Raw genomic sequence first — 25,104 nt, 5'->3', positions numbered from 1 at the left:
GGGGACATGCAATTTTACATGCTGCGACATTAATTCGCATCAGACCAAGTGCATATCATAAATTCTCCCCATTGCAGCTTGCACTTAGTAAAGAACCAAATATTTCTCATCTGAGAATTTTTGGATGTATGGTGTATGTGCCTATTGCACCACCTCAACGATCAAAAATGGGACCTCAAAGAAAAATCGATATTTATATCGGTTATAATAGTCCATCAATCATTCGATATCTTGAGCCTCAGACAGGCGATGTGTTTACATCACGCTTTGCTGATTGTCATTTTAATGAAGAAATCTTTCCAATGTCAGGTGGAGAAAAGAAACACATCGAAAAAGAAATCACATGGTACGTACCATCATTGTTACATTTGGATCCAAGGACCAAATAATGTGAGAAAGATGTACGAAAAATTGTGCACTTGCAAAGAATTGCAAATCAAATGCCAGATGCATTTGCAGACACAAAGGGGTAACAAAATCATATATACATGTTGTAAATGCCTCTGCTCGAATTGAAATTCCAAAAAAACAAATTGAAGACACTCATGATGTCATAAAACGCTTGAAGCGTGGAAGACCAGTCGGTTCCAAGGATAAAAATCCTCGGAAAAGAAAAGACATAGAGAAACACGATGATCATAAAATAAAAAATGGTGTTCCAGAAGAAACACCTGATGATGAAAATGTTCTGTCAGAACCACAAACTGACGAGAATCGTGAAATCTCTATCATTTATATTAATACTGAAAAAATATGGAACCGAAAATATATAGAAGATATTGATGAGATATTTTCTTATAATGTGGCATGTGACATCATAAATGAAAATGAGGATCATGAACCAAAATCTTTTGGTAAATGTAAAACTCGTCATGATTGGGCTAAATGTAAAGATGTCATCCAGGTTGAATTGGATTCGCTAAATAAACGTAATGTTTTTGGACCTATAGTCCTCACACCTAAAGGTGTAAAACCTGTTGGATACAAATGAGTTTTTATTCGAAAGCGAAATGAGAAAAATGAAATAGCAAGATATAAAGATAGACTTATTGCACAAGGTTTTTCTCAAAGGCCTGGAATTGATTATGAAGAAACGTATTCTCCTGTTATGGATGCAATTACGTTTCGATATTTGATTAGTTTGGCCGTGTCTGAAAATTTGGAAATGTGTCTTATGGATGTTATTACAGCTTACTTATACGGATCACTTGATAGTGATATATACATGAAAATCCCTAAAGGATTTAAGATGTCTGAAGCACAAAGTTCAAAACCCAGAGAATTTTATTCTGTAAAATTGCAAAGATCATTATATGGGTTGAAGCAATCCGGCCGAATGTGGTATAATCGGCTAAGTGAGCACTTGATGAAAAAGGGATATGTAAATGATCTAATATGCCCTTGTGTTTTCATCAAGAAAACAACATCCGGATGTGTAATTATTGTTGTATATGTTGATGATTTAAATATCATTGGAACGAATAAAGAAATTCAAGAAGTTATGATGTACTTGAAGGAAGAATTCGAAATGAAAGATCTTGGGAAAACCAAGTATTGCCTGGGTTTGCAAATTGAACAAAAAGAATGTGGAATTTTTGTTCACCAGACAAATTATACAGAAAAGGTCCTTAAACGTTTTAATATGGATTAATCAAATCCATTAAGTACTCCAATGATTGTAAGATCATTAAACATAGAAAATGATTCATTCCGTCCATGTGAAGATGATGAAGTTATTCTTGGTCCAGAAGTACCATATCTAAGTGTCATTGGTGCCCTTATGTATCTTGCAAATTGCACTAGACCTGATATATCTTTTGCTGTAAATTTATTGGCAAGATTCAGTTCATATCCAACAAAGAGGCACTGGAACGGAATTAAACATATATTCCGTTATCTACGAGAAATGACAGATTTGGGACTTTTGTACTCAAAAGACATCAATCAAAGTATCATTGGTTATACTGATGCTGGATATTTATCTGATCCACATAAGGCACGTTCCCAAACCGGATATGTATTTACTCGTGGAGGCACCGCAATTTCTTGGCGTTCACAGAAACAAACACTCGTAACAACTTCATCAAATCACGCTGAGATTATTGCGCTAAATGAAGCAAGCCGTGAATGTGTTTGGCTAAAATCAATGATACAACATATCCAAACTTCTTGTGGATTATCAATAGACAAGAAGCCTGTGACGTTGTATGAAGATAATGCTGCATGTATCGCTCAAATGAAAGAAGGATACATCCAAAGTGACAGAACAAAACATATCCCCCCAAAGTTCTTTGGCTACACTCAAGAGCTTGAGAAGAATAAAGATATTGATATCTGTTACATTCAATCAAGTGAGAACTTATCAGATCTCTTCACAAAGACGCTTCCTACGACAATATTCAGAAATCATATATATAACATTGGGATGTGCAATCTACGGAATATGTGAAGAATCACTCATGTTAACATGAGGGGGAGTTTACGTGGCTGCACTCTTTTTTCCTTACTATGGTTTTTATCCCACTGGATTTTTTCTAGTAAGGTTTTTAACGAGGCAGTATAAAACACGTAATGAAGACAGTCATCATATCACGATCATCATCACAAGGGGAAGTGTTGAAAAACATATTATTATTATTATGTTGAATATTGAATATTGAATGTTGAATATTGAGTTGTAAAATATGGAAAATTAGTGTGTGATGATGTAGATGATGATGTATTAATTTTTGGACTAATCTCAAATGTGGATCTATAAATAGGTCTTCATTTGTGATGAAAAATACAATTGAGTTAAGAGAAAAATATTATAAAGTGTAGAGTTTGATATATTTTGAGTTTTGGAGTATTTACTTTTTACCATAAATTTTTACTTTTTCACAACAAATATTATAATATACGAGAAGGTTATAATAATCCTTTTTTTTTTTGTCGTTTTAACTACAGTAAAAAATTATCCTTAATATTTATTATTCATTTAAAACTCATATATCACTGCCTCACTTTCGAAAAATTATCCTTAATATTTATTATTCACTAAAACTAATATATCATTGTCTCACTTTCTCAACTTCTTCATCATGTTCTTTTACCACCTTTTTCGCATTTGTTAGAAATAAATCATGTTAATTTAAATTTTCATTATATTTCATAATATTTATGCGTTGTATCGCTAGCGTAAAGTAGAGATTGTGTTTGACTACCAGTATATATATATATATATATATATATATAATATTTCAACCTTATGCGTAAACAAATAAAAAAAAATTAAAAGAAGAAATTTACAAGGCATGGTAAAAATAATCAAATCATTTCAACTATATTATATTTTACCCCTAGTAGATTTCGTCGAATTCGTATTCAATCAACAAATCCTTCCTCACGTGATATAGAAATTTCAGTTTTTTTAAAAAACAATTAAATAAGTTCACCTTTTAAAAAGAAAAAATAAAATAAAAAATAAAAACTCTAACTTCGCGAAAAAAAAAAACATTTTTGTAACCATATTAAGATCCGTTAGTTTTCTCAAGCCTAACGCACGCAAACTTGCAATCTGTAAGAAAATTATTGTACATCATAATCTGGATAACAATGATTATGCATATTTTGCAGCAACAATATATATTTTTCGAACATAATTAATTATAACTTTTGAGAAACCATAAAAAATCAGTTCTAAAATTTTTTTTTAACCAAAAAACCTAAGAGAGAATTTTTTTTAATCTAAAAAACTTGATGTCAAAAAACAGATTAGATCCAAAAACAAAAATTGATAGAAGAATCTTTTTATTACAGAAACCTCTTAGCAACTGTAAAATACTCTCCCTTGAAGGATACTAACAAACATGAAACAAAACTTTCAAGACTCACAAATGATCCCCTGTATAGGCAAACAAACACCTCAAATCTTCTACAATTTACAGACTCACAGGCCACGTAGCTTTGACAAGGCTTCAACACGGAATATTTGGGAAAACCGACCTGGTCAACCATTTTTTTTAAAAAAAAAATGACCTCTCCAAGTGTATAACTCGCTTGGACACGGGAGTGGACCAAGGAAGTCCATCTCGAGGGGCCGAAGGAAGGCTGGGGCGTGATCTCTTCCATTAAGAGAGGGCGAAAAATATGCACTTCGACGAAATTTACATATGAAAAAAATATTTTTTTTCCCACTTGAGGATGGTTGTCTAGTTATTCTGCGTTCCCCCTGCTTGAGGCGCAACTTTCTCTATACAAAACTATGAACAAAGAAATGCAAGATGTATTATGCTTTCCATTCCTCTTGTACAATTCCACAAACTTCCACATGCATTTTATAATGTATCACGAGGTTCCGATTTTAGGTGGCTGTCCGAAAATGGAAAGGAGAAACTGAAAATTACCCATGAATACAAGAAGACAATGTGACATAATGATGGTGATGTATACCTTTTTGAGAGGTGACTTGGACGTGTTTGCGGCAGGTTTTAGTATATCAAAAGAACAAACCAGCGATTTGTCGACACTCATGACGGCACCAACGTTGTCAAACTCTCCACCGTAGTTCGGAGCAGAAAATATGGTGACGAGTCTTCTTTGAGCAAAGAACTCGTATCCATCCTCCACCACCTGCATTATGCATTTCATGTTCACCAAGTAATAAGGGAGTAATCGAAAAATTGTATACCTGATGACCCCGGCAAATGAGGTCCAAGTCATTATCATCCAAAAATTTGGCGACGGCATCTGGCCCGAAAGTGCACGAAACACCTCTATCACTCTCAGACCAACCGACCACCCTGGGATCAGGATCGGACCACAGCAAATCACACAGGAGACCATTGTCTGGAATGTCAGTGGGCCTTGGAATCTTTTTTATCTGTTCCAACCGTTTTAACTCTGGAGAAAGCCCTCCGTGCATGCATAGTATCTTTTCGTCAATGACTGCAGCTACCGGCAAACAATTAAAGCACTCGCTGAATATCTTCCACAATCGAACATTGAATCTCCTTTTGCATTCGTCATAAAATCCATAAATACGGTTGATCTTGGCATCTTCATGATTTCCTCGCAAAAGGAAAATTTTATCCGGATACCTTATCTTGTAAGCCAATAGTAAGCATATAGTCTCTAAACTTTGCTTTCCTCGATCAACGTAATCTCCTAAAAATAAGTAATTTGCCTCAGGGGGATAACCACCACGTTCAAAGAGCCTCAACAGGTCTTGATATTGTCCATGTACATCGCCTGTAAGAAAGAAGTTCTCTATTTACAAACCTCCATAAGCACATGAAGCATGAAAAAGTATGACTCAATGGCTAACAATCACATATTAGACCACACAGTCCAGCACATTCAACATAGCTCATCTCTTCAAGATATAATCTATAGAATACAACCTTTATCAGTATGCTAAAAAGCAAAAAACGCAACTGACGAGCTGAACAAGCACTGTCATCATACATGATATATATTTTAAGTGTATAAAAATTCCCATTCTAACAATGTTTTGAGTATTTACATCGTGACACACCAAGATATAACTACCTTACAATAACATTATCAAATTCTGCTTGATTTTATGATATCAGTCACCTTCCATAAAAATAATTGAAAAATCGTTGACATCATCAAAGAAGTGCCTTATACGTGATGTTACTCTTCCATCATATCAACAGTGGGAATGAATGGATGTAATTTATGGTAACATAAAAACTCAAATTTTTAAAAACATGTAGCAGTCCAAACCCCACATTTTGATCGCACTCTGCGGGTTGCTCCATAAAATCAACACAGAAGGACATGGAATTTCGACAAGGGCGGCGAGGTCCTCCATCCTTGTGCATATTTTTTTCGAAGATTATTAGGTGAAGGAAGATGATCTTCGTGATCTCGAATTTAACCGTTCAAACATCAGTTACAAACTAGCTTGCCTCTGATTCAGTCCCAAGGTGAATGATTATATAAGGAAATAAACTAGCTAGGATTAATCCAGATTTTAATTTTTTTTTTTTAAAAAAAACCCTGTAGATATATATATTCATTCCCATCCAAATAACAGCATACAAGAACATCTTTTTCAACAGTAGCCCAAAACCAGATTGAATCGTCCAGACATTTGCTCAATCTTCGCGCACCAAATTGCCAAAATAAAGCAACAACCTTGGACAAAATTTCACTTCAATCAACCTTAAACATCAGCCATTTCAAACCTCAAAAGGCAATAGAAATCGGCCGGATTGCTTGTCCAGATAACGTCGAGAATTCAGAAAGAAAAGAAAAAAAAACACAGATGAAGATTAATCAACACATACCGCCGATCCTGACAGGGGCGCGGAGCTTGAGTAGAGTGGGCTGAGAGAGGAAGATTTGGCGGGCGTTGATGCATAGTTGGCGGATCTCCGTCTCGGAAAGCTGGACCTGTTTCCCGCCCTTCCCTTCCAACAAACGGCGGATGATATCATCCAACACCCCACCATCCATCATTCCCTCCATTGTCATCATCGTTGTTTTCCGAATTGGATCAGATATTCCTCGGATTCAGGGAAGATGATTCATGGGTTTCGTCTCGTTTCTTTGCTTATCCTCAAAAAAATCCTCTCTTTAATTATCCTGTCGTGGTGGAGTGGAGAACCTCGTAGCTTTCCGCATCAGGGTAGGCAAACGCAATAATTTTTTGCATATAAATAATAATTTTTCAAACGAATCGAGTTAAATAAATTTTTTGTTACGGCCTTACGGGATAGCGTGCTATTTTGTATGAAAATTATGAGTAATTTTTATGTAAATACAATGATCTGAGAGCAATTTTTGATTTTGTTAATTTTAATATGGAATGGATTTGAATTGTATTGTACTTCTTTCTAGGGCTATATGGTAGATAATCAAGTGATGTAAATGTCTGAAAATGAATGTTTTTTTGAGGTAATAGCATACACTATCTCTCTAAAGTGTAAAATATCGAGATTGCTAAAAACTTATTTTGAAAAAATAATGATCTATTAGCTCTGTGTGTTTTTGAATCTTGAACACATACGTACTCATGTTTTTAAATTTTGAGCACACAACCTTTTGTCCGTACGTGTTTTTAAGGGTATGTGTGCTCAAAATTTAAAAACACGATGGATTAATAGTTATAAGAGGTTTTCAGCAATCTATGATTTTATTGAGGTAATGTGTCCAGTTAACCCATGTTTTTTTTAGCCCAGTTTAAGAGTTTGATCCGGTCAATTTTCATGATATTTCAATAGATTTATGTAGCATAGTTAATTATATGATGTTTGGTGTGTAAGTTTAAGAATCAATTACCATTTTATCCACCACATTAAATACAATAAATTTCGAAATTTCCCTTTAGTAAATGTTTTCGAGCAATTAAAATGAATCCAAAACATATATTTGAAATCTATAATCGCAAATAAATTAATCCAAACAAACTCTCAGAATCTAACATGCTTATAAAGTAATTTGTAAGGACTCGAATCCGCATCAGGTTAGGCACGTGATATATTCATTTTAACTAGCAAGTCCCACACACATATTATTTGTGGCATAAACGTGATCTAATTACAACTTTTTAACTAATATTACAGCATTTTAAACCCCAAATTTTAATTAAGAGAAAATTCATTAATACAAATTATATCCTAGAAATAAAGTAAAATTAAATTAAATTATAAATTAATAAACTTTTCATAAGTACATAAATATTTATTAAGCACCTTTTTAAAAATATATATATAATGAGGATGAAATTACTTTAGGGGAAAAATAAAAAGAAAAACTTCATGATATTGTTTGGTGTTGTGGGTGTCTACTACTTATCCTTATTGGTGAAGCGTCCATCTCTTGTATTTTTTTTTTTGAAAATTAATGCATAGCATTTAATTCAAATCATTCATTACAATACTATTAAACCAACTAGGACCTATTGGAATATATTCTATATCTTGGAATTTGAAAAAATAATGATCTATTAGCTCTGTGTGTTTTTGAATCTTGAACACATACGTACTCATGTTTTTAAATTTTGAGCACACAACCTTTTGTCCGTACGTGTTTTTAAGGGTATGTGTGCTCAAAATTTAAAAACACGATGGATTAATAGTTATAAGAGGTTTTCAGCAATCTATGATTTTATTGAGGTAATGTGTCCAGTTAACCCATGTTTTTTTTAGCTCAGTTTAAGAGTTTGATCCGGTCAATTTTCATGATATTTCAATAGATTTATGTAGCATAGTTAATTATATGGTGTTTGGTGTGTAAGTTTAAGAATCAATTACCATTTTATCCACCACATTAAATACAATAAATTTCGAAATTTCCCTTTAGTAAATGTTTTCGAGCAATTAAAATGAATCCAAAACATATATTTGAAATCTATAATCGCAAATAAATTAATCCAAACAAACTCTCGGAATCTAACATTTATATATTTAATATTTTGTAGTTTGGATGCTTATAAAGTAATTTGTAAGGACTCGAATCCGCATCAGGTTAGGCACGTGATATATTCATTTTAACTAGCAAGTCCCACACACATATTATTTGTGGCATAAACGTGATCTAATTACAACTTTTTAACTAATATTACAGCATTTTAAACCCCAAATTTTAATTAAGAGAAAATTCATTAATACAAATTATATCCTAGAAATAAAGTAAAATTAAATTAAATTATAAATTAATAAACTTTTCATAAGTACATAAATATTTATTAAGCACCTTTTTAAAAATATATATATAATGAGGATGAAATTACTTTAGGGGAAAAATAAAAAGAAAAACTTCATGATATTGTTTGGTGTTGTGGGTGTCTACTACTTATCCTTATTGGTGAAGCGTCCATCTCTTGTATTTTTTTTTTTTGAAAATTAATGCATAGCATTTAATTCAAATCATTCATTACAATACTATTAAACCAACTAGGACCTATTGGAATATATTCTATATCTTGGAATATATTCTATATTATCTTCTGTATATTTTGTATTTTTCTTTTATCTCTTAGGTTATCTAGTTGTATATAAACTAGTCTTGTATTCATTTTTGGAAATATATCAAAACAATATTATTCCATCAGTTTCTACATGGTATCACGAGCCTCTGGCATACGCCACTAAAATATCCTTAACCTTAGCCGCCGCCGCCCTCCCTCTTCGCCGAGCCGCCGCTGCCGTTTTCCATGGCCGCCGCCACCACTCCAGCTGCTGCCCCTGCCACTCCGATCTCCTTCAATGCTGCTGCTCATGTGCCTTTGAAGCTCACCTTCTCCAATTTTCTTTCATGGCGTCTGCAGTTCACGACCCTCCTTACTGATCATGATCTGCTTGGATTTGTTGATGGTTCTCATCTCTGTCCGGCCAAATTAGTTACAACTGATACCACTTCAACGTTGAATCCTGCGTACACCGCCTGGATCCGCCAGGATCAACTGATATTGGATATTATCATTGGATCACTATCTCCGTTATTGATTCTGTTTATTGCTACTCCCACCACATCCGCAGATGCTTGGAACACCCTTGCCCTCACTTATGGCAAGCCCTCCCGTGGCCGCATAGCCCAGTTAAAGACGCAACTTCGCAATCCAATTAAGGGCAACCAGTCCATCACCGAATTCATGCAGCTCATCAAATCCAAAGCTGATGAACTGGCTCTCATGAATGCACCTGTCGACATCGAGGATCTCACCATCAAAGTTCTTCATGGTTTGGATGATGATTATAAAGAACTTGCTCATGCTATTCAAGCCCGTGATTCTGCAATATCGTATGAGGAGTTACATGATAAACTCCTAAATCATGAAGCTCATTTGGCTGCTCGCAGGGACACCCAGATCACTCTTCCGGTCACCGCCAATCCGTCTGCCAGATCGACTGGGGGCTTTCGCCGTTCACCGCTCGTCGCGAATAACGCCCCCGTCGTGCACCACCAACCAATCCGCCACCCTGGCGACTGGGCTTCTCGACAGCCGCAGCAATCGTCTCCGTCAGCAAACGGACAGCGTGTCCCTCGACCCTATCTTGGGCGTTGTCAACTCTGCGGTCGTCAGGGGCATTCTACCAAACGCTGCCCGGATTTTCAGTATCTACCAGCTCCTGTGGCACTTTCTGGGCAGTCTTATTCCGCCTCTGGTCCTTCTGCTTCCCCAGCGGCTTACTTGCTTGCACCGTCTTCTCCGTCTGACTGGATTCTTGACTCCGGCGCCACTCATCACGTGGCATCTGATCTTGCCAATTTCTCAATGCATGACCCTTATGTGGGTTCTGATGGTGTAATTGTTGGTGACGGAACTGGTCTTCCCATGACCCACACAGGTTGCATCTCACCACCCATTAATCCTGCTTCTCTTCAATTTCCTCATGCCTTGTGTGTGCCCTCAATTTAGAAGAATCTTTTATCAGTTTCACAACTGTGTAAATCTAATGACGTCCTGGTTGTTTTCTCTTTCGCTGATTTTCAGGTGAAAGACCATCGCACCGGGGCAATTCTCCATCAGGGTCCACTTAAAGATGGTGTCTGCGCCCACACCATCTTCACCACTGGCATTTACCTCCTCTTTTGTGTCTCAGCCCGTCTGGCATCATAGTCTAGGTCATCCATCTGATCGAGTCCTACGTCAATTAGTAGTGTCTAAGTCGTTGTCGTCCTTTAATTCTCCGTTGCGTCGTTTTAATTGTAACTCTTGCCAGTGCAATAAAAGTCATAAATTACCTTTTCATGATTCTTCATTATCCTCTCAATTTCCTCTTGAACTTATTTTTTCTGATGTCTGGACCTCCCCTGTTCTATCTAGTGATGACTGTAAATATTATGTTATCTTTGTTGATCACTACAGCAAATATATTTGGCTTTATCCTTTAAAACATAAGTCGGACGTTCTCCCTGTTTTTCGGTGTTTCAAGTCACTTGTGGAAAAACGTTTTGGTCATCTCATTCTCACCCTATACACTGATAATGGTGGCGAATTCCTTGATCTCAAAGACTTTCTTAGTCTGCATGGGATTTCTCATCTGACCACCCCTCTCCATACTCCTGAACACAATGGCTTCGCTGAACGTCGTCATCGTCATGTTGTTGAAACTGGTCTAGCGCTTCTCCATCATGTGTCTGTCGCTACCAAGTTTTGGCCTTTTTGTTGGAAAACTATGTTCAGATCAATTAGAATTGATACCTGGTGCAGCGGAAGTTTAAAAATTTATTTTATTAATATGGAACGATTCCATATCTGGGTATCAAAACTTTTACGATTAAATTCATACAAGTAAAACAAATAATCACAATTAATGTTTTACCTTAAATCTCGAAACGAGATTATGGACTCCAACAGAATTTAATCTGCTCTTCTTGTATATCCCGGGAACCGATGGCGTCACGATCAATCACCGGAATAAGGTCCACGATGGAAAACAGAAACCCTCTGATTGACTGCACTAGAAATCAATCAGAAGTTTGCGTAGAGAATAAACAGATATGATCTGTTAATTCAGAATTGTAATTTTTCGCAAAAATCACAAGACTGGATTTTCTCCGAAAGGGACAAGAAGATTTCGAAAATCCTCTTGAAATATTTTGTAGTGTTTTCGAAAATTTGATAATGAATTGCATGCAATTTTTGAACCCACTACATGTATTTATAGATAATTTCTAGACTCTGTTAAGTTATAATTGTGTTAGGACTCTAACTCCTTAAAGCCCACAATCCATAACTTAAGCCCAACAAGCCAAACCCGTTGTTCTAAAAATTAATATAAAATTTATCGTGACTCCGATTGATAAACTGATTTCACCAATGTGCACAGAAACCATTTCTGCATCTTTTAGAGTCAAGATAATTTTTCTGAATTCGAATTCAGTGATTTCCAAAAATGTCCATCTCTATGTCATTTTAAGAAATCCCACTCCCTTTAGTTAAGAAGTCCAACTTCTCTTTCATTAAATTTAACTCTTTAAATTTAACTATCTCTACGGGGTTTTAGTAATCCATTACTTGTGTAACCCTCAATGGTTCAGGAATACAGCTAGTCGTGGGCTCACAACTCCTTGTGACTCGGAACAACAATTTCCGACTTACCCATCGAATCATGGTAAGAGCGCCTAGCAACATCGCCCCATGATTCCCTAGGTATTACTGATAGTGCCTGCAAGAACCAGTAGATTTTGGTTAGCGTACAGTACAGTCCCTTCATCCATATATCCCGATCGAATCAACAACCATTGGTATATCGAGAGTCGTTCGAGATTCGATAACTATGCATTACATCTTGGAAATCAAATAGTGACATCGCATGTGTTACTAGGATAACCAATTAACCTAAAACACATCATGTACTCTGGCCAGAGATTCGTGACACTAATATCTCCTCAGATCGCATAGGATATCCACACTCGCAAGTATGTGGTGAATCCTTGACAACAAAGCATCGACTCCTATATGTGTCGTAACTGTACCCAATCCCGACACCTGATGACCCTCATAGAGTCGGTAAACTAGTCAAAGTACAGTACTAGCATATAGAGTCTCAATGATGTTTCAAGTAATAAGGACTAATGGTATACAACCAAAACCGCGGACTTTATCCACTCGATAAGTGATAACCACTTGGAAAGTCCGAATAGGGTAGTTCGATCATTCATCATATAAATATCCATTTGCATGCTTTGAACATCTCTATGTTCCATACCAATGAAACGTGGTACTCGACATCGCAAATGCTAGTCTCAATCTCGAGCGATCCTTATCCTTATTTGTGGACGGCTCAATTGACTAGGAACAGTTTAGAATATACAGTGACTATAAGATGTGTTTCATGATAGTCATCCCCATGTGCTACCACATCTTACATACACTATAGTATATTCAAGGTCTTTATCAAAACAACAATAGTATATCATAATATAACAATATGAAGAAAGATAAAGTCAATGTCATTATAAAAGTGTAAATTATATTAAACAAAATATTGTTTTACATAGAGTCATAAAAGCCCTTAGCCACAAGTTAGCTAACCGGGCACCCACTCTTTCAATCTCCCACTTGCCCTAAAGCCAACTAGTCATACTACGTAATCCCATTGCTTCGCGATGTTTGTCAAACAATGGTCCTGGCAAGGGCTTAGTAAGCGGATCAGCGATATTGTCTGTAGAGGCCACTCTCTCGACACTGATGTCTCCTCTTTCCACAATCTCCCGGATGATGTGGTATTTCCTCAGTACGTGTTTGGACTTCTGATGAGACCTTGGCTCCTTTGCCTGAGCAACGGCACCCGTGTTGTCACAGTACACCGGGACTGGACCAAAAGCTTCAGGAATTACACCCAACTCTTGGATGAATTTCCTTATCCAAACCGCCTCTTTAGCAGCAGCTGATGCTGCAATGTATTCTGCCTCAGTGGTGGAATCCGCTGTGGTGTCTTGCTTGGAACTCTTCCAAGAGACAGCACCGCCATTGAGCACGAATACAAATCCAGAGGTTGATTTCGAGTCATCCACGTCACATTGGAAGCTAGAGTCGGTGTAGCCTTCCAACTTCAATTCTCTTCCTCCATAAACCATGAACACATTCTTAGTCCTTCGCAAGTACTTAAGAATATCCTTCACGGCTTTCCAATGCATTTGACCGGGATTGGCTTGATATCTGCTCGTGACGCTCAGAGCATAGGCCACATCCGGTCTGGTAGATATCATCCCATACATGATACTACCAATGGCTGACGCATATGGTATGTGTGTCATCTTCTCTATCTCTTCGTCAGTCTTGGGACACATAAACTTGGATAAAGAAACTCTATGACACATAGGTAGATGTCCTCTCTTGGACTCATCCATTGAAAAACTTTTCAATATGGTTTCGATGTAGGTTGATTGAGTAAGTCCTATCATTCTCTTAGATCTATCTCTATAGATCTGTATCCCAAGAATATAGGAGGCCTCACCCAAATCCTTCATCGAGAATCTACTTGATAACCATATCTTTGTTGACTGCAACATCCCTACGTCATTCCCAATGAGTAGAATGTCATCAACATAAAGTACTAAGAATGTTACCGCATTCTTAACTACTTTCTTGTATACGCATGGTTCCTCCGGGTTTTTGATGAAACCAAAATCCTTTATTGTTTCATCAAATTTTTGGTTCCAACTTCTTGATGCTTGTTTGAGACCATAGATTGATCTCTGAAGCTTGCATACCGTATGCTCGCTTCCCATGGATGTGTATCCCTCAGGCTGCGTCATATAGATCTCTTCCTTAATGTTTCCATTAAGAAATGCAGTCTTTACATCCATTTGCCATATCTCATAGTCATACCATGCTGCTATGACAATAAGGATTCTTATGAACTTGAACATTGCGACTGGTGAAAAGTTTTCATCATAGTCAACTCCTTGTCTTTGAGTATAACCTTTTGCCACCAATCGTGCCTTGTAGGTCAATACCTTTCCATCAGGCCCAAGCTTTCTCTTGTAGATCCATTTGCACCCAATTGGAACAATTCCATCGGGAGGATCTACTAAAGACCAAATTTGGTTAGAATGCATCGAATCTATTTTTGATTGCATAGCTTCAAGCCATAAATTTGAATCCGCATCAGAAATTGCTTCCTTGAAGTTTCTTGGATCACATCCAATGTCGGGTTCACTTTGATCCCCTTCAAGAAGAAGACCATATCTAATAGAAGGCCTAGAAGTCCTCTCGGATCTCCTAGTAATAGGCGTGTCTTGTGATGATTCTTGAGGTGTAGGATCGCTATTTTGTATCTCGGGTTCTTCTCGAATTTCTTCGAGTTCCATCATCTTGCCTTTCTTATCCAATAAGAACTCCTTATCCAAGAAGGTGGCATTCCTTGAAACAAACACTTTTGTTTCATTAGGATGATAGAAATAATATCCGATTGAATTCTTCGGATACCCCACAAAATAACATAAGGAGGATCGACTATCCAACTTATCTCCCACTGTCTGCTTCACGTAAGCAGGACATCCCCAAATCCTCAAGTACGAATACTTAGGAGCTTTGCCATTCCATAACTCGTATGGTGTTTTATTTACTGCTTTAGTATGGACGTTGTTTAACAACAATAGCGCCGTTTCAAGCGCGTAGCCCCAAAACGAAGGGGGGAGCTCAGTGAAGCTCATCATGGATCGAACCATGTCCAACAAAGTTCGATTGCGACGCTCCAAAACACCATTAAGCTGAGGTGTCATAGGAGGAGTCCACTGTGAGAGAATCTCATTCTCTTTTAGATAGTCCAAAAACTCGGTACTTAAGTATTCTCCACCTCGATCCGATTGAAGTGCCTTAATACTTTTATCTAGTTTGTTTTCTACTTCAGCCTTGAATTCTTTGAACCTTTCAAATGCTTCAGACTTATATTTCATTAAATATAAATACCCATACCTAGAATGATCATCAATAAAGGTAATGAAGTAGGTGTTGCCACATTTAGTACCAATCCTAAATGGACCGCAAACATCTGTATGGATCAAATCCAACAGATTTTGACTACGCTCAGGTTTCCCTTTGAAAGGAGATTTAGTCATTTTTCCCTTTAGGCAGAACTCACAAGTAGGTAGAGAGTTAATATCAGACATATCAAACATGCCCTCTCCCACTAGCTTGTTCATCCTCCTTGAGAAAATATGACCTAGCCTAGCATGCCAAAGGTTTGCCGGGTTTTGACTATCGTCCTTCCTTTTAATTGTTGTTACCGGTTTATCAACATAATTAATTGGAACGTCTTTTAATTTTAAGCTATATAGATCGTTTTCAAGTTGTCCATTTCCAATCAAACATTCATTCTTGTAAATATTGCAAATCTCATTTACAAAATTGCAAGAAAAACCATCTCTATCAAGCATAGAAATAGATATAATGTTTTTGATCAAATCCGGAACATATAAAACATTTCTCAAAAATAGCTTAAAATTGTTCTGCAAAACTAAATAAATGTCTCCTATAGCTTTGGCTTCGACTCTAGAACCATTCCCGAGCCTTAGCTGGGTCTCACCCATCCTTAGCTTACGACTTCTTGTCATTACCTGCAAATCATTGCAAATATGAGATCCACATCCGGTATCCAATACCCAAGAAGAAGTATTAAGCGAAACATTTATTTCAATGTAAAACATACCTTTTGCAGTTCGCAACTGTTCGAAGTATTCCTTGCAGTTACGTTTCCAATGGCCGGGTTTCTTGCAGTAATGGCAAACGTTTTCATCTTTTATCTCAATTGAAGCCTTGTCCTTTCCCTTCTTATTTGGTACAATCTTCTTGGGCGGGGCAGAACGTTTCTTACCCTTTCCACTTGGTCCTTTCTTAGAGTTAGAAGAGGAGCCAACCAAGAGTACCGGTTTATCCTTCTTTAGTGTGGCTTCATAAGTCACAAGCATATTGACCATCTATTCAAGGGTGGCCTCTATCTTGTTCATATTGAAGTTCATCACAAAGCCGTCAAACGACGAAGGAAGTGAAAGAAGCAACAAGTCCACATTGAGTTCATGCTCTAATGTCAGTTCGAGTTTTACCAACTTTTCAATGAGCTCAATCATGTGTACCCCATGCTCACGGACCGAAGTCCCATCTCGCATGCGGCATGTCATGAGCTCTTTGACAGTCGCAAATTTCTCGGCCCTTGACTGAGCTCCAAAAAGTTCATTGAGTGCGCTGTGAATGTCAGCAGCATTCACCGCATCCTCAAATCGCCTCTGGAGTTCATCAGACATTGATGCTAGCATATAACTCTTTGCCTTGACATCATGGTCCCACCAATCGTCAAGCTTTTTCAACTCTTCCGGACTAGTGTTAGCCGGGGCTTCCTTCGGAGGACGCTTCTCTAACACGTAGAAAGCCTTCTCCGAATTTAGGATGATTTTTAACTTACGGAACCATTCCGTATAGTTAGCGCCAGTCAACTTGTTTTGATCGAGAATTGAGAGTAGTGGATTACGCGAATTCATAGTAATGAAATACTGAAAAGGAAACAGACAATAATCAGTGATTTGTTCAATTAATTTACTAAGACATAAAATATGGCGAATTTCATTTTATGAATTACACTCCCACTATTTTGACGATTTCACTACCCTCTAGTGAAAACGAGAAACATTTTCTTTAGTGGGAACATGGAGTCCAATTGACAAACTATAGTCCCGAATAATATCAGCCAACTATAATTTTCAAAAGGTAGAGCCCAATTGCTTCCAAAACAACCTCCATGTTTTTACCTCATGTCCAATAAGGGCCCAATAATATGATGCCGTTTATTGTGACATGTCAAGATGACCCATCAATATTAAGTTGTGATGGACGGTCGCCATGTGGATCCCCAATAATATGAGCCAATCCCATGGGAGTTCCACCCAACTTACAACATGTGTCGATCCAATGTACAGCTTTCCGACGAACGGGCCCCCCCAATAATATGAGCCGGACCATATCCGCGGGTAGCATCACATACATTGATCGTTGATGGAAGGTAGGAATATTTAAACAATATTTAAAATTCCCTTTTGTTTATCTTGATATCAATTTTAAATCATATTTTAAATGAGGGATTTTATTTTGAAAATTTGTCTCATCATACAATTTATGTATGCTTGCGGGATTCATACAATTTATGTCTAAAAATGCATACATCAATAATATCATATATTATTTAAGGATGATCGATCCCATTTACTAATCGACCAGTGGTTGCCAATCACGAGTCTAAGTCCAATCCTAGGTGATATGCAAGTATGCAATGCAATCCTATTACATTGAGCTTCCAATTTACATTTCTTCGTCTTCATTGTCTGCTGGGCCCACCATTTCTTCAAAACATTATCTCCCACTAAGTCTAATAAATTTATAATAAATTTCGATGACAAAAATGGGATACATTTTAGGGGTGGGAACGGGCCATAAACCAGGCCCACTTTTATTACATATGACAATCATATTGGGCTATAAACCAAGCCCATTAATACCAACAACAATAGGACAAATGTAAATCACCTAACATACACCTAAAATATTGGTCATGGCAATCGATCATCCTTTTATCCAATAATTAATTCAATAATTAAAATAATTGGATAAACATGCAATGACATCATAATTAAAAGATAAAATCATATTTTATCTTATCCATCCATAAGATCATATCTTATCATCAATTGTACCAAAATAATTAATTTTATAAAATTTAATTTAACGGATAAAATTTATAAATTTTCCAAAAATTCAAATTTATCCAAAAATCAATTTTAAAAATTTCGGACTCGAACAATTCGATCCGATGCCTCGTGATCTATCAAAAACACTTTTCGATCGGATCAAACACTCAAATTTCAAAAATTCAAAATTTTAAAAATTAAAATTTTAATTTTCCGGGCTGCCCGGGACAATCCCGGGCAGCCCGTGTCCCGACCGGGGCTCGGGATGGGCAGCCCATCGCTGCCCATTGGGCAGCGCCGTGCGCTGCCCCGGATCGCTGCCCGTGTTTTGCCCGTCAAAAATTTAATTTTAAAAATTTGTTTTGTTTCAAAAACCGAGGCTTAAAAATTTTGTACAATCGATTAATTTAATCGTTTGATCTGAGCAACCTGTCTCTGATACCACTGTTGGAAAACTGTGTTCAGATCAATTAGAATTGATACCCGGAGCAGCGGAAGTTTAAAAATTTATTTTATTAATATGGAACGATTCCATATCTGGGTATCAAAACTTTTACGATTAAATTCATACAAGTAAAACAAATAATCACAATTAATGTTTTAACTTAAATCTCGAAACGAGATTATGGACTCCAACAGAATTTAATCTGCTCTTCTTGTATATCCCGGGAACCGATGGCGTCACGATCAATCACCGGAATAAGGTCCACGAATGGAAAATAGAAACCCTCTGATTGACTGCACTAAAAATCAATCAGAAGTTTGCGTAGAGAATAAACAGATATGATCTGTTAATTCAGAATTGTAATTTTTCGCAAAAATCACAAGACTGGATTTTCTCCGAAAGGGACAAGAAGATTTCGAAAATCCTCTTGAAATATTTTGTAGTGTTTTCGAAAATTTGATAATGAATTGCATGCAATTTTTGAACCCACTACATGTATTTATAGATAATTTCTAGACTAGGTTAAGTTATAATTGTGTTAGGACTCTAACTCCTTAAAGCCCACAATCCATAACTTAAGCCCAACAAGCCAAACCCGTTGTTCTAAAAATTAATATAAAATTCATCGTGACTCCGATTGATAAACTGATTTCACCAATGTGCACAGAAACCATTTCTGCATTTTTAGAGTCAAGATAATTTTTCTGAATCCGAATTCAGTGATTTCCAAAAATGTCCATCCCCATGTCATTTTAGGAAATCCCACTCCCTTTAGTTAAGAAGTCCAACTTCTCTTTCATTAAATTTAACTCTTTAAATTTAACTATCTCTACGGGGTTTTAGTAATCCATTACTTGTGTAACCCTCAATGGTTCAGGAATACAGCTAGTCGTGGGCTCACAACTCCTTGTGACTCGGAACAACAATTTCCGACTTACCCATCGAATCATGGTAAGAGCGCCTAGCAACATCGCCCCATGATTCCCTAGGTATTACTGATAGTGCCTGCAAGAACCAGTAGATTTTGGTTAGCGTACAGTACGGTCCCTTCATCCATATATCCCGATCGAATCAACAACTATTGGTATATCGAGAGTCGTTCGAGATTCGATAACTATGCATTACATCTTGGAGATCAAATAGTGACATCGCATGTGTTACTAGGATAACCAATTAACCTAAAACACATCATGTACTCTAGCCAGAGATTCGTGACACTAATATCTCCTCAGATCGCATAGGATATCCACACTCGCAAGTATGTGGTGAATCCTTGACAACAAAGCATCGACTCCTATATGTGTCGTAACTGTACCCAATCCCGACACCTGATGACCCCAATAGAGTCGGTAAACGAGTCAAAGTACAGTACTAGCATATAGAGTCTCAATGATGTTTCAAGTAATAAGAACTAATGGTGTACAACCAAAACCGCGGACTTTATCCACTCGATAAGTGATAACCACTTGGAAAGTACGAATAGGGTAGTTCGATCATTTATCATATGAATATCCATTTGCATGCTTTGAACATCTCTATGTTCCATACCAATGAAACGTGGTACTCGGCATCGCAAATGCTAGTCTCAATCTCGAGCGATCCTTATCCTTATTTGCGGACGACTCAATTGACTAGGAACAGTTTAGAATATACAGTGACTATAAGATGTGTTTCATGATAGCCATCCCCATGTGCTACCACATCTTACATACACTATAGTATATTCAAGGTCTTTATCAAAACAACAATAGCATATCATAATATAACAATATGAAGAAAGATAAAGTCAATGCCATTATAAAAGTGTAAATTATATTAAACAAAAGATTGTTTTACATAGAGTCATAAAAGCCCTTAGCCACAAGTTGGCTAACCGGGCACCCACTCTTTCACTTTTGCCTTTGCCACAACAGTTTACCTCATCAATAGACTTCCTAAACGCAATTTGTCCTACAAGTCGTCCTTCGAACGCCTGCTCGGTGTCCCCCTAAATCTCTCTAAACTTCGTATCTTTGGTTATCTTTGCTAACCCTGGCTTCGCCCATATTCTTCCCACAAGCTTACCCAACGCTCATCACCTTGTGTCTTCCTTGGTTACTCCCTCACACAGAGTGCCTACCTGTCTTTTGAGTTCTCATCTGGCAAAATCTTCGTCTCGCATCATGTTGTCTTTGTCGAGTCTCAATTCCCCTTTGCCAGTGGTGGTTCTGGTACAGGAATATTATTCCATCAGTTTTTACAGGACCAACTCCGCATATCCATTCAGCATTTCCATATAAACCCAAAGCTACTCGAGCTAAACGATGTGCCATGTCATTTGTGGTTCGTCGGGATTTTTCACTGATTAAATAGCCTCTAAACAATCCGAGAAAATACAAACGTTGCTGAATCCATTTCTCAAACAAAAATCAATATCACAACGAATAGCCATAAGCTCCGACCCTTGATCGACCCCGAGTTTCTAATGCCTCCTGCCATGGCTCTTTTCATCGTACCCTTCACATCATGCACCACTATCCTAATACTAATTACCTCATCCACACCAGCATCCACATCCATTCGTAGATCATTAAGGGAGTATTTTGGAGAGATTTTACTTATTTAAAAGTGATTATAGTAGAGATTATTTTGAAGTTAGTGAGAAGCTAAAGTGATGAGTGTTTGAAAATAGAAGTAGAAAGCTAATACAAGCTAAAGTTTAGTGTTTGAAGAATAATTGCTTCTAAACTTAATTTTTTAACTAAATTACAATCATACTCTTATTTGATTATTTAATTTTTGATATTCACACTATAAAAAATGAGTTTATATATTATTATTACATTATGAATCTTGTATCAAAAAATTTTTATTTTTTATAACATGAATACTTGAAAAAATATATAAGATTAATAAAAATAAAAATATAAAAAATGAAAATTTTTGTATAAATATACAAGATATGTACAAAATTTATGAAAATGCAATATATATATATATAAATGCTTGTAATAATAATGTAAAATTTTAAAAAATATTGTTAAAAAAATGCTTGTAATAATAATGTAAAATTTAAAAATATTTTTTTTAAAAAAATACTTGTAATAATAATGTAAATTAAAAAAAGTTTAAAAAATAATAAAATCATATGTAATAAAATAAGTTTTTAAAGGTATAAGTGTCAACTTGTAATTTTATGTCTTAAACAAAAAAGCAGAATCCAAAAAAACATCAAATTTTAGCTTCTTGCTTTTGGATGAAAGTTGTAGAAGCTAAAGCAAAATTTAACATTCTCAAACATTCAAAAACACTTCTATGCAGCTAGAAGCTAAGAAGCACTTTGTAGAAGCTCTACCAAACACTCACTATGTGTAGGTGAATTCCAAATATGGTCCGGTTGTGGCTCAATATTTTCTTCATGGGCAGCACACATTCCATTAGAGCATCTGTAGTGGGAGGTTTATAGAAATATAAACCTCCTACTAAAAAACCCACCCCCATTGCAGGGGTGGGGTTTTTAAAATTTTTTATAAACCGGTCCCAAAATCTTGGGACTGTGTTAATTTTTTTTTTAAATTTTTACACAATTGCAAGTGGCGCACTCCCCATTGAGAGGCGTGCGTCAGCAGCAGCAGCAGCAGCAGGCAGCGGTCTTTTTTTTTTAAATTTTTTTTTTAAATACTTTTTAATTTATCTACACAACTTTAAAATTTAAATTGGATAAAGTAACAACGGATCATTAAAATAAATTTCACATGATCCAAATCAATCAGTACATACTAATTTTTATAGTTTTTTAGTATATTATAAATTTTTAATTGAACATATGAATTAATAATATATACAAATTAAATTATAAATAAAAAATGAAATTTTGAATAAAAAAATATAGTTGGAGATACTTAGTTGATAGTGTGACTCATAAAAATATAGTTGAAGAAATTTATGATAACAGAGAGAGGTTTAAAAAATGTGTAAGGTTTTTAATTTTTGATGTGATAGTGACGTGACAGAACATAAACCCCTTATAGAGGTTTATGACTACGGAGGCCCTTATACTTCCTAAAATTATCCAGAAGAACCAAAACCCAATCCACATTGGATATTACATTCTGCTTCTTATTTCATATAACATTTTACAAACTTCAATCCATATTGCCCAAGCTATCATCACAAAAATTTCAAAATCATGTTGCTTCAAAATGTTGGACAAGTATATGGCACAATCAAGAAACTAGGCTTCACTATATATTGTTTTTCAAATTATACCAGAATGAGGAATTCTTCCAAACATTTTTTTATCACCTGACTGAACAAAATGTTATGGCTAGTCGATGCATCATGAAACTTACAAAGAGGTGCCATGCCATCACTTGGCACAAAGGGTCCGACGACGCTAAAATGTTTTTCCCATTTATTACTCTCCAACATAGCCATCTCTTGTACTTTTACCCTTTTTCTAAGTGGGGTAAAATTAAATTAATTACCATATAAAATAATAAGATTTTGGACAATCAATTGATTTTTTTTCCCACATATTTAAATATTTGAAAACATATTTTATTTTTATATTTTGAGTCACGTTTTTAATCGCCACACTTGATTGAGAATATCATATCCAAAGGAAGAAGTAGTATAATAGTCATAAAAAAGTTATAATTTTCGTTGTTTAATTGTTTATGATTTTAGTCGTTCATGTTGTCAAATTTAAGTTTTACTCTTTTATATTTTGATTTTTGGATATTTTTTTATTATTTTTCGTTGGAAGTGCTGAACGTGTCGATATACATGTCAGTTCTGCATCGATGTCGCATCAGCTTCATTTCGAAATATGACTAAAATTACCAAAAACAAAAGAGTCATGTATGATGAAAACTGAATTTTGACAACATAAAAAACTAAGATCGCAAAAAGACAAACATATATATAAATTAAAAAAACACTAGTTTTCCTAATAATTATATATGGTCTTATCACTATTCACTACCAAAAGTTCAAAACTCGTTTTCTCCACAAATTCCCAATAGTCAGCCTGAAAGAGTGGGTGTCCGTCTAGCCAACTTGTGGCTGAGGGCTTTGATGACTCTTATTGTAAACAATTTTTGTTTAATATAATTTACACTCTTTATTGACATTTACTTTATCTTTTATCATATTGTTATGTTGTGACGTAATATATGATTTTAGATTAAGATCTTGAATATACTAGAGTGCATGTAAGATGTGATAGTGAATATGAATGACTATCGTGGAATACATCTTATAATCACTGTATATTCTAAACAAGTTCCTAGTCAATTGAGCCATCCGCAATAATGATAAGGATCGCTCGAGATTGAGACTAGCATTTGCGATGCCGAGTACCACGTTTCATTGGTATGGAACATGGAGATGTTCAAAGCATGCAAATGGATATGCATTGGATGGATGATCGAACTACCCTATTCGGACTTTCCAAGTGGTTCTCACTAATTGAGTTGATAACTCCGTGGTTTTGGTTGTACATCATTAGTCCTTACTACTTGAAACATCATGGAGACTCTATATGCTAGTACTGTACTTTGACTCGTTACCGACTCCATGAGGGTCATCAGGTGTCGAGATTGGGTGCAGTTACAACACATATAAGAGTCAATGCTTTGTTGTCAAGGATTCACCACATGCTTGCGAGCGTGGATATCCTATACGATCTGAGGAGACATTAGTGTGACAAATCTCTGACCAAAGTAAATGATGTGCTTTAGGTTACCTGGTTTCCTAGTTGCACATGCGATGTCACTATTTGATCTTCAAGATGTATTGCATAGTTATCGAATGTTGAACGACTCTCGATATACCAATGGTTGTTGATTCGGTCAGGATATATGGATGAAGGGGCCGTACTGTACGCTAACCGAAACTCACTGGTTCTTGCAGGCACTATCAGTGATACCTAGGGAATCATGAGGCAATGTTGCTAGGCGCTCTTATCATGATTTGATGGGCTAGTCGAAAATTGTTGTTCCGAGTCACAAGGAGTTGTGAGCCCACGGCTAGCTATATCCCTAAACCATTGAGGGTCACACAAGTAATGTATTTCTAATCCCCATTGAGATAGTTAAATTTAATGAGTTAAATTTAGCGAACGAGAAGTAGGACTTCTTATTGTTGAATAGTGGGAGTGAGGTTTCCTAAAATGACATGGGGATGCCATTTTTGGAAACAATTGAATTCGGATTCAGAAAATTTATCTTGACCTTAAAATGTGGAAAAAAGGTTTCTGTACACATTGGTAAAATTGATTTATCAATTGGAGTCACGTGACATTTTATATTAATTTCTGAACATCCGGGCTTTGCAGCAGCCCATATTATAAATAATTTATTCCAGTACAGAAATTACATAGAACTCTTCATAATTTTCGAAAATTAGAGAGCTTTTCTCTCTAGGGTTTTCAAAAATCCCCTCTCCCTTTTTCGAAAATCCAGTCTGCAATTTTCGAAAATTGCACACTGGTTTAGCAGATCAAATCTGTTAATCTCTTCGTAGAAACTTTTGAT

At 36.1% G+C, this 25,104-nt stretch overlaps 1 protein-coding gene across 2 annotated transcripts; it reads right to left on the bottom strand.

The window, feature by feature from the left end:
- Positions 1-3,741: 3,741 nt before the first annotated feature.
- Positions 3,742-6,664, bottom strand: LOC140879592 (serine/threonine-protein phosphatase PP1 isozyme 9-like). Of its 2 annotated transcripts, none has more exons than XM_073283373.1 (4): positions 6,297-6,664; positions 4,670-5,229; positions 4,432-4,611; positions 3,742-4,241 (listed from the first exon to the last, which is right to left on the bottom strand). In XM_073283373.1, the coding sequence occupies exons 1-4, from the start codon at positions 6,484-6,486 to the stop codon at positions 4,191-4,193; spliced, it is 981 nt and encodes a 326-aa protein (XP_073139474.1). In that variant the 5' UTR covers positions 6,487-6,664; the 3' UTR covers positions 3,742-4,190. The 2 variants fall into 2 exon arrangements, with proteins under 2 accessions (XP_073139474.1, XP_073139475.1); XM_073283374.1 differs by having other exon boundaries at positions 3,742-4,350; positions 6,297-6,659.
- Between the last annotated feature and the right edge of the window lie 18,440 nt (positions 6,665-25,104).

Source organism: Henckelia pumila, chromosome 2, assembly GCF_033568475.1.
Source record: "Henckelia pumila isolate YLH828 chromosome 2, ASM3356847v2, whole genome shotgun sequence".
Lineage (NCBI taxonomy): Eukaryota > Viridiplantae > Streptophyta > Magnoliopsida > Lamiales > Gesneriaceae > Henckelia > Henckelia pumila.
Note: the sequence above shows the minus strand (reverse complement) of the source record. Positions and strands in the feature narration are given on the sequence as shown.

Coding starts and splice junctions, on each gene's coding strand:
- LOC140879592 (XM_073283373.1), bottom strand. CDS start 6,486: ATGATGACAATGGAGGGAATGATGGATGGTGGGGTGTTGGATGATATC. Junction 5,230..6,296: donor CGCCCCTGTCAGGATCGGCG/GTATGTGTTGAT, acceptor TCTTTCTTACAG/GCGATGTACATGGACAATAT. Junction 4,612..4,669: donor TCATTTGCCGGGGTCATCAG/GTATACAATTTT, acceptor TGCATAATGCAG/GTGGTGGAGGATGGATACGA.